The 15928-nt window shown below is 37.2% G+C and overlaps 1 protein-coding gene across 3 annotated transcripts in view; it reads left to right on the top strand.

Moving 5' to 3' along the window:
- Positions 1-15928, top strand: part of USH2A (usherin) — a 363259-nt gene that overhangs the window by 143079 nt on the left and 204252 nt on the right. For all 3 annotated transcript variants that reach the window (XM_079297512.1, XM_079297514.1, XM_079297513.1), the window contains 4 exons: positions 287-490; positions 611-691; positions 2999-3184; positions 15226-15339. In XM_079297512.1, the coding sequence (XP_079153638.1) occupies positions 287-490; positions 611-691; positions 2999-3184; positions 15226-15339 (585 nt within the window). The remainder of the gene's footprint in view (positions 1-286; positions 491-610; positions 692-2998; positions 3185-15225; positions 15340-15928) is intronic.

Here is a 15928-nt window from a genome sequence, read left to right as displayed (position 1 = left end):
AGTCAGAGAATCACTTTTATGGTAATAATTTCAAAGTGAGAAGTGATGAAAGAGAAAACAGAAAGGTATTTCCTTGTGGGACAGAATTGTTAATAGGAAAAGTGTAGATCAGTAAGGCAGGAATTTACCAGCTTAGTGTCTTGAAAGTGGAGATAGAATGTCATGTTGAAAGTCAACATATTCACATTACAGTCTTTAATGTTGCAAATATAGAATTGAAAGGAAGAGAAGTGTTTCTTAATGACTGAAGCTCTTTACGTGGTACTAATCCCTTACTGTTTGCTAGGTTTCGGTGGTTGCATGAAGGATGTTAAATTTACACGAGGTGCTGTCGTTAACTTGGCATCTGTGTCCAGCAGTGCTGTCAGAGTCAATCTGGATGGATGCCTATCAACTGACAGTGCTGTTAACTGCAGGGGAAATGACTCCATCCTTGTGTACCGAGGGAAAGAGCCCAGTGTTTATGAGGGTGCTCTGCAGCCATTTACAGGTAGCGCATTGGTCCTTAAATAAAGTACAGCATTTTCATTCCCTTCCTTATGTATTACTATGTTCAGTATATTTGTTTTTAATCTTTTACTTCCTCTATCCTTCTTGATGTCCTTTGAAGAATATCTCTATAGGGTGGTTGCCATAAGTGAAGGAGGATCAGTATCTAGTGAGTGGACCCATGCTCGAACAAGAGAATCAGGTAAATATAATTTTAAGGTTTGCTCATTCTTGTTTTTCATAAGCTATTTAATGTCAGGTGGAAGCTGTTCAAGGACTGTTTGGGCACAATCTTGTGCTCTGTGCTCTAGGATGACCCTGCTTCAGCAGGGAGGTTGGATCAGATTATCCAGTGTGGTCCATTCCAACCTGACTCGTTCTGTGATTCTGTGGAATTAATCCAACCAAAGCAATTTTGATCAGTGAACCTTGCATAGTGTTTCTGATGGGGGGGAAACTACTTAGTGCTTCAAACAGGTACCAGATTACAGTGATCAGCTGTAAAGTGTTCAAGCAAGTGTTTTCTTCTCATAACTCAAGGTATTTTCCAGATCTTTAGTAGATTATGTAATTAAGGACAGTGAATGATTGAACTGAATTAAGGACAACCATTTATCTGTGTTCATACATACACAGCTAATATCACATGAGTAGGCTGCATATTTTCCTACATATAACCTAATGCTAGAAAATCAACTGTAGAGAAAGGTGATACTGGGATAGCAGGCACAAGCTGTGGAAAATAAGAGGACATGCATTTGCTAGGGACAAGGTGGTCTTGTGAAAGTTGTTTTTTAAATGACCTGCACATGGATGTGCTACTCAGTGCTGCTGAATGAGGATTCCTTTAGTAAATAGTCCATAGATTGTGTGTGAAAATGTGGGAATATTTACTATTCATATGTCTGATGAAGAAAACTTTGAAAACTTATCCTCTTCAGTGCTTTTGGAAATTTTATCATTCCAGAAAGATTTTGAAGATTTAGAGTTCTGTGTATTTTACTTTACTAACTTCCTCTCTTCTTGAAATTGAAGCCCAGTTGCATTCTGTCAGTGCACAGCATTCTTTTGATGTAAGTCATCCAGTGTATCATCTTAAAAAAATATGCATAAATGCTGGACTTACAGATTCATTCTTATACAGCCTATACTTTGTGTGCCACCCAGAAGGGATAAAATATATACATATTTTCATGTCAATCATTTGACAACTGTAAGGCTTGCCACAAATTTATGTTTGCAAGCTGACCACAGCACTGAGCAGTCTGTGTTCCCTGGGGTTGGACAATAATTGCACTATTTAATTATTTTTGAGTTGGTTTTGTTATATCCCTTATGAAAGACCATCTGCTCTACAGTACCTTGCCTCACCCTGTGATACACTTCATAACTAATGAAATCAATATATTGCTGTAATGATAGGAGCTTTCTCAGAGTACCACATTCTTTACAGAAGAATCACAACTTCCAGGTATTTTTGTACTTTCCATTCTGGTGCCCTTCTTATAAAAAAAAACCTGCATTCATATTTAATGAAACTAAACAGTAAAATTACCAAAAAATAGGGTATTTGATGGTAAGAAAAGCGAGTGATCATCAGCAGGGTGAGGGCGTCCACATGCATCTACAGCAAACTCATCATCCATCATCCTGCCATGGTGTTCCTTGGGTCTTTCCTCTGCATCTCTTGTGCAGTCATCTGTGATGAAGCTGTTACTGACCAGACTTTACTTGGCATAGTAATATCCAAGAAATAGTTAAAGGTTATAGGAAATGGAATGATTTCTTTTTATTAAGAACTCTATGCATATATGATCCTGGCTTTCCAGTTCTTTAAAACATTTAAATTTTTCTTCTTATTTTTCTTTTTTATTTTTTTTTTCCATTTTTGTAATATGGAATGATTAGAAGCAAAATATTTAAGGATTTTGCAAAAAATAAAAGGCCTTAAAAATCTCTGCTTTGCCCCAAGAAAGGTGCATAGGGTTGTGCAAAGAAAATATGTATGTGAAAAATAAACGGAAGAGTTTTAATTTTTTAAGGACGTCTGTAAAAGTGAATGGAGGTTTTTAGAAACATTTCATAGTTGTGGCATTCTGTGGATTAGATACCCAGCTGATAAATATCAAACTCTTCCCTGCTGCAGTTCTGCCTTGCTTCATTCAGTTATATTATTATGCCTGTGCTTGTTAGCTACATACAATCCACCTCCTCTCTTTGTGAGTGATGCTTAAATATGTTTGGTACATGAAATGTTTTTGGAAAATTGCAACAAGACAAGAAGGAATGTTATGTAGATGGAGTTTTGATGGTTTTGAAATATAGCTTAAACTGAATAGCTCAAGATGTGCAGTCATATTAAATCAATGCTGAAAAGTTACAACTCTAATAAATTGTATTTATGCTAATGGTTGAGTCTGATTTACTGCAGCCATTAAAAGTGAAGAATAGGGGCAATAGTCTCCTTAGAACTGCCATTTTCTCTATTTTCTATTTTATCCTTCTACAGTTCCACAAAATGTGCCAACTCCCTCAAGAGTTCACAGTATAAATGGTTACAGCATTGAGGTCACCTGGGACAAACCAGCTGGGGTCATAGGTGTAATTGAGAAGTACATTTTGAAAGCATATGAAGTGGATGGTCCCACTGTACCCATCACCAGTGCTGAGCTTGCTGATGCTGGTATGCTCACAGGTAAATGTTGTTAAGTACCATTTTTTAGGCATGTCTAATAACACAGGATGCTTATCCTTTCTTTTGTTGATCTATACTACTTGTCTGATTTTGTGTATACACAGCATAGATAACGTTTTGGAAGATAATTATTTGTGTCAGCATCCTCATAGTGATGTACTGATTTCAAAGAACAATAGAAATTAAGATACAGCACAAGTACTAAAAAACAATTCTCAAACTATTTATGATCTGGGGCGGGGGTGAAAGGGAGAAAATACTGGTTTTGTTTGCTTGAATTTGCTTAGTATATGTGATTTTTTTTTAACCCCTTCCGTATTGTTCCATCCAGTTGAGCTAAATTATTCTGTGGGTCCCATTCAATACTGTTTGACCTAATGTATGAAAGCACTTGATATATCTGGCTAATTTTGATCATATAAACCTAACTGATTTTAGTGGGAACACATTTGTGTTAATCAGATACTGTGGTTGATGCCACTGGGATGGGAGATAGGTTGTTACAGAATTAAGAAATTTGTGGCTTTGGGTTTATGGGGTGAGAATGTTATAGAGAACATTTTGGGACATTTCTTCCTGCCAGGAGAGTATGGATCTGGCTTTCTGCTCTCAATGAATAAACTGCTTTTTCTGGCTGCTACAATATTCACTTTGAAGGAAGCACTTTACAGACAAGATTCTGGATTATATTATGTGATGACTAAATGGGGCAATAGTGCAGACCAATAGATTCATTTTTATGATCTATAACATCAATTCTGTAATTCATAACAATTCAAAAACGGGTAATGACACAATGCTCTAAGCTGGTGCTTTGATTTGGCTCAGGTTTGGGTAGTACAACAGTCTTGGAAAGTGTGTTAACCCTCAGGCAGTGTGTTATTTCCTGAAGCCCAGGTAACAGTTTTTACATAAGTATATATGGTTTGTGTTGTTTCTCTGCCATAATCTATGTATACATTTTCAAGGGAAAGAATGCACATATTTTATTTTCTCTGATTTGAAATGTCTTAACCATTTGTGGGTAGTGAACTTACCAGGATTGCACAGGCTTTCCATCCTCTGATTTGTTTAATGACCTTATTGATTTTAACATTCTTTATCTGTGCTACAAGGCAATACAAATTATACTGGTAGAAATTAAAGACCAATACATATGGATTATCATATTCACAGCTGATGGTCAGAACCAAAATGTTGTTTAACTTGTTTGATATTGTGCCATGATTGTCTGTCATGGTTATGAAAATGTTTGCACCAGGCTGGACAGGTAAGAGGTTATCTGTCCACAGCTTACAGGAGATAGAAGAATCAACACACCTTTACATTAAATGAAGACAATAAATGGATCCTGGTTTCTTTAGCCTGTTACAGCAGATAGAATCACCAAGGTTGAGAGAGACCTGTAGTATCATCAGAACCCATCATCAACCCAACACCAGCACTGTAACCCCTAAACCACTAAACCACATCACCTGCCACTAGAGATCTCTTGAATACCTCCAGGGATGGTGATTCCACCACCCTGGATAGCCCATTCCAATGCCTTCCCACCCAAACAGTGAAACTTGTTTCTAATATCTGATCTGAATCTCTCCTGTCTCAGTTTGAGGCCATTTCCTCTTGTCCTCTCACTGTAGGCACAGAAGAGACTGTCCCCACCTCACTACAACCTCCTGTCAGGGAGCTGTAGAGAGCTGTTAAATAATGCAAAATAAAATGATGGAATTGTAGAATACCATGTTGGAAGGGAGCTCAAGGATGATCTGATCTTTCTTTGCAAAAGCACAGTCTAGACAAGGTGACCCACCACCCTTTCCAGCTGAATTTTTAAGTGCCCAGGGCTGGGCAATCCACCACTTTTTGGGAACATTATTCCAGTGGCTGATTGTGCTCATTCTGATTTTTTTTATTGTAGTCTCCCCAGGAGTAATTTGTACCCTTTACCCCTGATCTTTTCCATGTGACTCTGTCAAAAGAGAGACTCCATCTTCCTTGTAGCCACCCTTTAAATACTGGAACATGGTGATAAGATCTCTACTAATTCTTCTTTTCTCAAGGCTGAACAAACCAAATTTTCTTAGTCTTTCCTTATTTGACAGACTACCCTCTGATCACCTTTCTCTGGACTCTCTCCAGCTGTTCCACATCTTTTTTTGCACTGCAGGGTCCAAAATTGAACACGGTGTTCCAGATGTGGCCTGACAAAAACTATGTAGAGGGGAATAATGACTTCTTTATCTCTACTGGAGATGTTCTTGTTGATGCAATCCAGCATCCTGTTGACTTTGTTTGCCACAGCAGCACACTGCCCACTCATATGACCCAAAGAACTCAAGAATGTCTGTATTCAAATTATTGATCTATGTGACTGTGTCAGATTATGAGCCTGAGATGAGCTCAGGGTTGGTTGGAGCATGATGCTATTAACACCAATATTGTGGGATCAATCTCTGTGCAGGTAATTCACCTAAGAGTTGGACTTCATGAGTCTTGTGGGTCTTTTCCAAGTCAGAATATTCTGTGATTCTCTAGATGCTGAGGAAAAAAGTGTAAGAAATGTGCTAAGCATAGAATGAGTCTTCCTGTTAGTACAAATTCAACTGGTTGGTTGTGGAATTATTCAGCTGAAAGCTGCATCTGGACCATCCTGCTTAATGGTCTATGGTAGAATTGTCTTTATTTTTTAGTACATTTATTCTTTCAGTTTCTGTAACTGCTGCGGGAGTAATTGTTCCAGTTCAGTTTTGAGTGTGTAAAATGTGCTTCCTCTTGTTATTTATAACTCTTTCCCAATAGTTTAGTTATGCATTCTCCAGTTTTGGCATTGTATGAAATATATAATTCATGTCATGGTGAGGTCAGAGCTGAGACAAATGTAATTTAAATCACCAAAGTCATTTTACTTTAGTCTATTGGTTTCAATGAAGCCAGGTGAGCAAGTCAGTGGATATTGAGAACTAGTTACCCACAAATATGAGAAGGAGTATCTTTCCCAGGAGAAGGTGTATCTTTCCCTGATGAAAATTCTTTCCTAGTTAATCAAAAGTTAACATAAACACAGAACCCCACAGAAGAGGCTGTCTTTGCTTACTTTTCTTTTAAGTTTGCTGTGAACAATTTTTTTGCTTGTTCTCTCCTTAGTTTCAGGGACATTTCCTTAGAAATTATTTTTTTGCATTCCATGAGAAAATGCTACAGTAATCCAAACAGCCAAAAATCTGAAAACAGGGATCATTGATGAAGAAACTATGCTATTTTTCCATGCCTTCATTTAAGTCTTCATTCCCTGTCAAGCCTGGGCACTGATTAATCTGCTGTTTGAAATTTGTCTGAGGGCACTGACAACCCTCTGTCTTGTGCTTTTCCTTGCATCTTGTTAGGCCCATTTGTTGTGTTTTGGTTTAAACTTACTGTAAATTCTTTTCAACAATTGCAGTAGGGTCCTAACTGGAGCACAGTAACAAAAAGTTAAGAGCATTACCCATTTCTCAGAAGGCTGTACTGTGTGTGTCACATTCAGAAGAACCTCTTGTACCCTTGTCAAGAAGAAGAAAAGCTGAGCTAAATATTAAAAGTAAAATAGGTCTTTAAATGACCATAATCCCACAGTCTAAAAGGCCTCTTTCTGACTCCTCAGAAAGGAAAATCCTTCAAAATCTGACCCTTGTAATCTTCCAAAATGTCAAACTGTTTTTTCATTTTCATCCAAGAAAGGAATATTCATCAGATTTAAATCCTTAAAATGAGGTTCTGACTGTTGAACCAGGAGTTTATTGGATAAGGTGATGTATTTCAGCATAGTGTTCAGTATCTATATTCCAGGATTAGAGTATAGAGTGTAAACCTTTGGGATTCAAAATGTACCATGCTTGCCCATCTTGTCTTCAGAGAAGCATGTAATAGCATTGATGCACTTTGGATGCAGCTGGTCACACTCACAGAGTAATAAAGGAAGTACAGAGTCTCTGCATGAAAGAATTTTTTCCTAAAGGTTGAATTGCTTTCTTCTGCATTCTGGTGAATTCCACATGCTGACAGCAAAATCTGGAATATAAATTAGAATCAGTGTTTAAACAAATGGAAGAAGCTTTAGAGCATACTGTTTCAGTGTAGACTGTCATCAGCTTTTGCTTCTGATTTCTTTTGGAATCTAGAACATCACACGGTCATTTGGGTTGGAAGGATTATCTAGTCCACTCCTCCAGCTCAAGCATGTTTCCCAGAACCACATCTAGTTGAGTTTTAAATGTCTCCATAAACTGAGATACTTCTCTATGAAAAGCCTGTTCCAAGCTTGGTCACCCTCACAGTCAAAATCGATTTCCTGTGTTCAGGTACCATTTAATTTTCTCCCCAGGGAAGTGGTCACAACACCAAACCTGCCAGAGTTCAAGAAGCATTTGGGCTCTCAGACTCATGATGGTGTTTTTGGGGTGGTCCTGTGCAGAGGCAGGAGTTGGACTCACTGATCACAGAATCATTTAGGTTGGAAAAGACCTCTAAGATCATCATGAGCAATGGTCCTTGTGGGTCCCTTCCAACTCAGGATATTTTCTGTTGCTATGATTCATCTATTTCAATTTGTCTCCATTGGCTCTTGTCCTGTCACTGGGCACTGCATGGAATAGTCTGGCTGCTCCTTTGTTCCATCCCATAAGGTATTTACACATTTTGATAGATCACCCCGAGCCTTGTCTTTCCTGAGATGATCAGTCCTAGCTCTCTCTCTCTCTCAGAAGAGATGTGCTCTAGTCTTTTTACCATCTTGGTGGCCCTTTTTGTAATCATCCACAGACTTGCTGAGGGTGCACACTTCCCCCATCATCATAGTAATTGATAAAGGTATTGAACAGTATCCCAAAACCCTGGGATATACCCCAGCTGTCTTGCCTCTGTGTTTTGTGCCACTGATCACAATCCTCTGACACTTCTCTTGTCAAGCACATACAAAATTCCCATTTTATTATTCAGATTTCTCTCACTGTGGAATTCAGGAGACTGACCAGCTTCTAAATGATGGGTTCTAATGATATCTACAAATAATAATGAAATAAAATGTGCTGCAAAAGAACTCACACACAATTGATATTTATTCCTCTTAAAGATGTCTCTTCCAAGTTTGTATGATTTTGCAGTTCATCCCACCTCTGTCATTGCTGCAATAGCCAAGGGCTGATGTTGTGACTGCACATGTGATAATGAAAAAATTGTGGTCGACAGCTGCCATTCCCTCCTTCCTGTGGCACGTATTTGTAATTACTTTTCACCTTTTAGTCTTTTATGCTTGGCAGATGAATATCTCAGGAAAAGTTAATTTAATGATTTAATATGGTTAATCAAAGTGTCTGAGCTGTGCTGTGGTTTTGACTCTCTAGCTGGGGATTCCCTCAGAAGAGGAGACAGATCTGCCAGTGACAGATCAGCAAGGGCTGGACAGTGGGGCCATAGCACTGGGGGAAGCTTGCTGCCAGCCTGGCAAATGCCCACACTCTGGCAAATGCTGTCAGCTGAGAGATTGTCCCTCCAGGGAGAGCTCTGCCAGTCCCCTACCTCAGCAGCCTGCTCTTTGGGACTGGCCTCTACACCCTGGCTGCTGCCCTGATGGGCTTTGGGGGTCACTGTCTGAGTTGGGAATTAGAAAATGCTGTTTCTCTCAGGCCAATTTCATCTCTGTGGGATGAAATGAACAGTTTACTGAAGGTCACGAGTAAGATCCTCACACAAAGCACCATTTGTAACAGGTTGGCTGCTCCACCTAATTAGTGGTTTGTCTTTGTTTTCTTCTGCCTTTTCTCAGAGACAGGATTAAAACACGAAGGAGACGAATGTCTTGTTTGGACTTGATTGTTTATTAAATCTTTAGTAAACAATCCAAAATACAGTGAGTTCTGCAACACTTCTAGCTACCAGCTAAAAGTGAGCAACATGTAGGTTATTCTAGCTAGTTACAAGGTCTTTTAAAGTTAAACAGCCAATTAAAAGCTAATACCTATAAAATTTATATTTTTGACCCAAAAACCAAACACCTGTGACCCGTACTGCAGGATTTTCTATTCAACCAAAAAGTCCTACTGGAAAGAATGAAGAAGAAGGAAGTAAAAGGAGGAAAAAGACAATGCCCAAGAACTTTCATTTTGTCACATACTTATTACTATATTCCAAAACTCCTAATTCAAAACCTTTCACTGGGAAATTAAAACTTTTATTCTAACTCCATCACTCAAATTTGGAAGCCTTCTCCAAGGCCTCAAGTCAAAAGCAATGTTTTCCTGGGAGTCAATGGCAAAAAGCAGAAAAAGGTCAAAACTCCCAAACTTCTAACAATGGGGAGTTTGCTACTTGAAGCTGTTGGTGAATTGCTTGGCCAATACTCTCATGCACTTGAAATTACTTGAAAACTCTTGATTTGCACAAATATTTTACACTCAAAACATTCCTGTACTGCAGTTAATGAGATTTAAAAAAATTTCTATAAAAGCTTTATTGCAAACCAACTATGATAAAAATGTATGTAGCCCCAAATGCTTGGTCCCAGTTGAGACAAATTTCTAAAGTTATAAAACTTCACATGTAGATAAGAATGTTTGGCTGGGGCAGCTACTGCAGCAAGGGGTAGCTGATAGACTTGTCTATGCCCATTAGGTTTCTCTGAGTTGTCAGGTGGTGCTTGAGCTCCTAGTGACTCTAAGTCAGAGTGGCAGAATGTAAGTTCCCTTCTCCTTTCATTTAGCTGGCTTTAGCAGTCTAGTGGCATATTTTTCAATATATGAATTTTAAAACATTAATTATATTAATATTCTGCAGTATTAAGATTCAAACTTGATTGAGTTTAGACCTAAATGAATCTTGTTTACAGTCCAATGCTGTTGTATAAATTTATTCATACAAAATGTAAATGGTGTGATTAAATAAACCGGAGCATTTTATCAAAATTACATCAACTCTTAGATACATACCCATACTTTTATTAATAAAAAGAAGTTAATTTCTTAACGTTTTTCAGGCTAGAAAGGATTTTTATGTTTTTATAGACATGTTAAAAAATCTACAAAAAAGTAAACAGTATTTCTTTGTCTCTCTACAAACTTTAAAAAATAATCATACTGCAGAAAATAAGCAATGATGAAGTTATTTGGAATGATAGAGGGTAACACTGATAGATATTACAAAACCAATACTGTCTGTGTTAATTAACTGTGGGTGCAAAATTGCACTGTTCAGTTAAGGTTTTTTGCAGAGTGAAGCAGCTGGAGAGCTCCCTGTGCTATGGGGAATGTAACAGGCTTCCTTGAACCACTGCAAACTGGATTGCATCTTCAATGACAGTGGAGCTTGTGTATGGTTTATTGTGAAATATTTCTGTTGGAAAAAAGGGTCTTTCAAGCCACCTAAATGCAATAACTAAACTAAAACTTTTCTTTGTTCTTATAAGCCAGAGTTGGAATAGGTGCCCTTGTGTTGAGTGGCTCTTCATTTTATGACTCATATTATACTTAGAAGATTCTTTAAAAATGCAGATGTATGTGACAGATTGATGTGCACAGGCTTTTGGTTCAGAAATGCATATGTGGAAGACACATGTACTTAAAACAGTTTTTGCTACAATCTGTCAAAAACAAAGTCAGTTGAGGACTTCCTTTTCTGATCAGTGGACTGTGATTAAGTGTACTGTGGCAATGATGGATCTCGACACACAAGTGACTTTATTGGACAGATGCTGTATCACCTCAGGCATTCAAGTTATCTAAATAGTCTGGGTTTGGGTAGGAGAGATTTGGCAAATTTTGTTTTTAAAGCTTAGAAAAGAATTAAGGTAAATCATAGTCAAGTGTTGTTTCAGTTGCAGTAGGTGTATTTCAAAATAGGGTGTCATGAAATACCATGTTGGGGAGGAAACAATAAAAAAATCTGGCTAAAAAAAGTCCCTTTGGCGAAAAAATACACTCAGTAGTGGTAAACCTTTGGTTTTTTTTTTTTTTTTGTTTTTGTTTTTTCCTTTAATGAGTAGTACTATTTTCCATTCAAAATCTGCCAGAATTCTGTGTTGTCTAAATGTATGAGAACTCCCTTTGAGAGGTCCTGAACAAAGGAAATGTCTGCCTTATGGAGAAGTGAAGAAATAAAGGCTGCATATGTGATCTTCTTACTTATATGCTATATGCATTAGAAGGTTGAATGGAGTGGACATAAATATGCAACTAAATCTGACTAGTCCCATTTTACCATAAATTCATTGTTGACCCCTTTGCTATTGCACATATCCATGTTTTTATCCCTCCTCTGCTGGAATTAACCTAGCGTTTTCTCTCTTGCACAACTCTAAACCTTGACTTTCAATATTGCAAATAATTAAAGACCATTTAAATAAAAGTATAGAGAATTAAATACTAGTTTTGCATATAAAGTGGGCTTAATGTTCTAGGTGTGATTCCAGATCACTCTTTTAGACTGTTAACTTTGCATTCATATTTAACAAATGACATTATTCAGTTTCATGGGGTCAGTGTGTCAAAATGTCTGTGTTAGAACTTTAATTTATTTCCAAAGGTTCTTTGGGCAGATAGGAGTGGTGTGTTAAAATGATTTAGCATCTCCACTTCCCCATGTGGATTTTAAGGCTTTGAATGTAGTCTATGATGTAAATTTTGAGTCCAGGTGGATTCAGCTGCTCTGTAGTGGCAGACTGAATGTGTGGGACCCATATCCCAGATGTGTAAGGCTGACCCTTTTCTCAAATATTGATGATGTCTCTAAACCTATCTCCTGATCAAAGTGACAATTTATCCACCTCTCTCCTGTTAGTATTAATAGAATACATGCAAGTGTGGCCAAATTTTGCTTTTTTAGCACCCCATCTTGGAAAGTCTGATGGACTCTTATCAGATCAGCCATTATTGGGTATAGACAAGAGATGCCAGTCTGAGAGTGTGATAATTGAGGAGTTAGGAAAAGATTTTTTTAAAGCTTTCAGCCAACTTCATTGGATCATAGGCTATTTTTTACTGCAAAATTTATTTTGCTGTTCTTTAAATTAATTCATGTATACCAGTGATGATCTTTGCTGTGGGACTGCTGACTCTGTATTTCAGCATAGTCAGGTGCTGAGTGTAAATTTCACTGGCTGACTGAAAGTGCAGAGGAAATGAGTGGGTAATGAGAGCAGAGCAGCCAGTTCTTTAATTGAATTAAAAGCTGGGTGACACCAATGCAGACACCTGTCCAATTACAGACAGGCCAAGGTGTTTACCATTGCTGTACAAGCGATTTGAAGATGACAGAAATCTTTCCGCCCACAGATTAACATAATGAAGGAGAACAGATTACAGTGGATGCTGGCCAAACAGATAGGATGGCAGCTGAGAAAAAAGTAGTTTGCTGAAGTATGTAAATAAAATCTGTGCACTTTCTATTGCCTACCTATGCACATCTGTTTCTTTGTTGAAAAAAAAAATAGTGCAAGAGTGCACGTGAAGGAAAAACATTAATTAGGAAATGAAAAAAATATTTCTGAAGTTGCTGCCTTTGCTGAATGATTTTTTTTTTAAACAAAAACCTCCTGTAGCAAAAGGGTTTATTTGTTTGGGGATTTGGTTTTTTTTTTTTTTTCATTTAAATTCTCTCAGCCTTTCAAAAACCTATGCAATGGGAAGTATGTTGTGCTACAGGTGCTTCATATAAAACCTTCTTACTTTGTCAAAAGTAAAACAAACACCCCAATCCAAATCTTCTACATGTCCTGGCATCTTTTTGGATATATCTGATGTTCTGCAGCTCTTAGTGCCAGTAGCCCTACAGAATGTCTTCCAAGAGGAAATGCAAGGAGCTTTAATTCATTTCTTCATAAGAAACAAATGCTACAAGTGCTAAATGTGCAAATCAAACTAAATTGCTTCCTAAAGCACCACAGAGTGAATTAACCCTCTATGATCTGGAAATAAGTGGAAATATTTTCTTATGTAAAAAATATGGTCCTTTGAGTAATGAAATTTCTGTGATGCAAAATTTAGTGTAGCTTCCAATACTTTACAGGCACAGTAATATCTAAAAGAGGGCCATACAAGAAAGCTGAAAAGGAACTTATTGTAAGGGAATGTAGTAAAAGGACAAGGGGTAATGGCTTTAATCTGAAAGAGTTTAGATTTAAATTAGATATTGGGAAGAAATTTTTTACTGTGGGCATGGTAAGGCACTGGAACAGGTTGTCCAGAGAAGTTGTAGATGCCCCATCCCTAGAAGTCTTCAAGGCTAGGCTGGATTGGGCTCTGAGCAAGCTGCCCTAGTGGGAAGTGTCCCTTTCAACCCAGACCATTCTATGAAAACATTTCCTATTTTCTGTCTTTTTGATGGCTCTTAAAAATATTCTCTTTTCCATCACCGGAAGATTATATGGACATTCCTTTGGTGGTGACCGACATAGCATTCTTTTTCTCTCCTGTCACACTTGGATTGGATGTCAGTGCAGCTCTCCATTGTTAACTGGGGATTTGCAAAATCAAAACTATTTCCAGAGCAAGCAGATGCTGGTCAAATTATTTTGTTTTATCACTATTCTAAAGTAAAAGTGATTACTTCTGAATATCTCTCAATTTGTATGAGTAGAAGTGCACCCCAGAGAATTCAAACAGAAAGATCATTGCTATGCAAACCTTTGAAGTTTTTGATTGATTGCAAGAAAAAAGCATAAATGTTACTAATTCAGTGAAAGCTAATCTCATATTTTCTATGTGAACACACCTATTAATAAAGAGAATATAAACTTCTGCAGACTGATGATTCCTACTCAGAACATAATATATTTGTGCTGTAGCTATTAATTTCCAACATCAAATTCTCCATGCTCTTTTTGTGATTATAAAGGGCTTATGTGGAAAAAAAAAATTTTTTTAAATGAAACATAGTTATGTTGCATTCTGTTAGTGTAGTAGCCCAGTGAAGAGTCATAATGAGGACTAATATTTGTCTACCTCTTTGTGCACATGTAATGCTGGAAAGATTTTCAGATTTATTGTACTGTGGGACAGTTGGCCAGAAATTACAGTTCTTTGACGTTCTGTTGTTTTTTAATCTGATTTGCAAAATCCCAGTGTTGGACAATTTTGAAATAATATAGTTTGCTCTGATTTTTTTTTTTTAATGAAACACTGCATCGATTTTGCTAGAGCTGTGACAGTAGAGGTGATAACATGGTTTGAAATAAAACTTGGCAAGAATTGTCCTTCTTTTAATTACTTCTGTATTTAGATTTTATATTACTTTGTTGTTGGAGTTACTTTGAAGTGGGAACTGCTGATATTTCTTAAAATTACTCTAAAATAAATTTTTCCCTTGTAATCCTTCTGTGTATGATAGTTCAAAATGTTGCAAAACTTTCTGAAGTGGTAAGCAGTGATTATTATTTGTTATAACAAGAAGCTGATTAATATGTGAGAATTAGGAACTTCACTAACATAAACAGGACCTGAAATAGAATAAGACTCCAGATCTTTTCTTCTTGGGTACTGTGTCATCTCAATTATGTTACTGTTGTTAGTGTAGCAAATGTATGGTCTATATGCTGCTACTGAATGGAAGATAAGTGGGATGTTCCATAAAAAAAGGGATTTCAGTTTATGGATTAAAAGGGACATCATTGGAGAGGACGCATTAAAAAAATGTTCTGGGAGACAGTGAAAATTCCTCAGAAAGACAAAATGAATAAATGAAAAAAAACTTTGAAACAGGAATTAGGGGAAGAACTCCTTTGCTGTCACATTAAAATATATACTTCTGTTTCGAAGTAGTATCTCTTTCAGTGAGCATAACTAAAGAAACACAGGTGCATCTTAAGTACTAAAACTGCAATAAAATATTATTTGCTCTTAAATTATTTTGTAACATTTAAGTCGTGGATAATAGGAGCAAAACCTTAAATAATTTTTCTTTTCCACCTGTAACAGTAGGAGCCTGCAACAGAAAAGTTTATTTTCCCTCTGCATGTGTCTGCATGCAATCAGTCTGTACACTGTATATGCATAACACTTGGCTTTCTTGTGTTGCAGGAGTATTGAGGGGCTTGCATCCCTTCACAAACTATGCTGTAACCCTAACTGCTTGCACTTTGGCTGGCTGTACTGAGAGCTTGCATGCATTGAACATCTCCACTCCACAAGAAGGTAAAGTAATTTCAAAGGTCTTGACTTCCACATTTCAGTCATGAATAATAAAACAGGAGAAGAGCTAAACGCTGCAAAGCCATTTGCTGGAAAACCCCAACCTAATTTGATGACAAAGTGCATTGCCAGACCATAATTGCTCCATTTTTTGGGGGGTGCGAAAATGAATCAAACTCCATACCCTTTAATGACATGCATCTTTAATAGCTGTAATGCAGATTAATGGGCTTTTTAATTGCTGTTACATTGTTCATGCAAGAGCCTTGTCATTAATATGAAGCATCTGAAAGATTAATGAAAGCTTCCTCATTTTACTATGGCTCAGAAGTAAATCTAGAGACAGTCTGACTAAAAAGAATTGATTGTATGGCACAGTATGAAATTGAGAATCAAACGGTTGATTTCCATGGTTTCTTTTAACCACTAAACGCCAGCAATAGGCAACAATTATTTCAGTGTGATGAAACTGCCAAATGCCAATTGGGGTATTTATTAATTGCTGTTCAGATTTTCTCCTTTTTTTCCCTAAACACTTTTATGTGTTGTTGTGCTCAAACTTAAAGGTTGTGAGTGTAAATTAATGCTTCCT

This window comes from Erithacus rubecula (assembly GCF_903797595.1).
Source record: "Erithacus rubecula genome assembly, chromosome: 2".
Lineage (NCBI taxonomy): Eukaryota > Metazoa > Chordata > Aves > Passeriformes > Muscicapidae > Erithacus > Erithacus rubecula.
The sequence above is the reverse complement of the archived record's forward strand: the minus strand, read 5'-3'. Positions and strand labels throughout refer to the sequence as shown.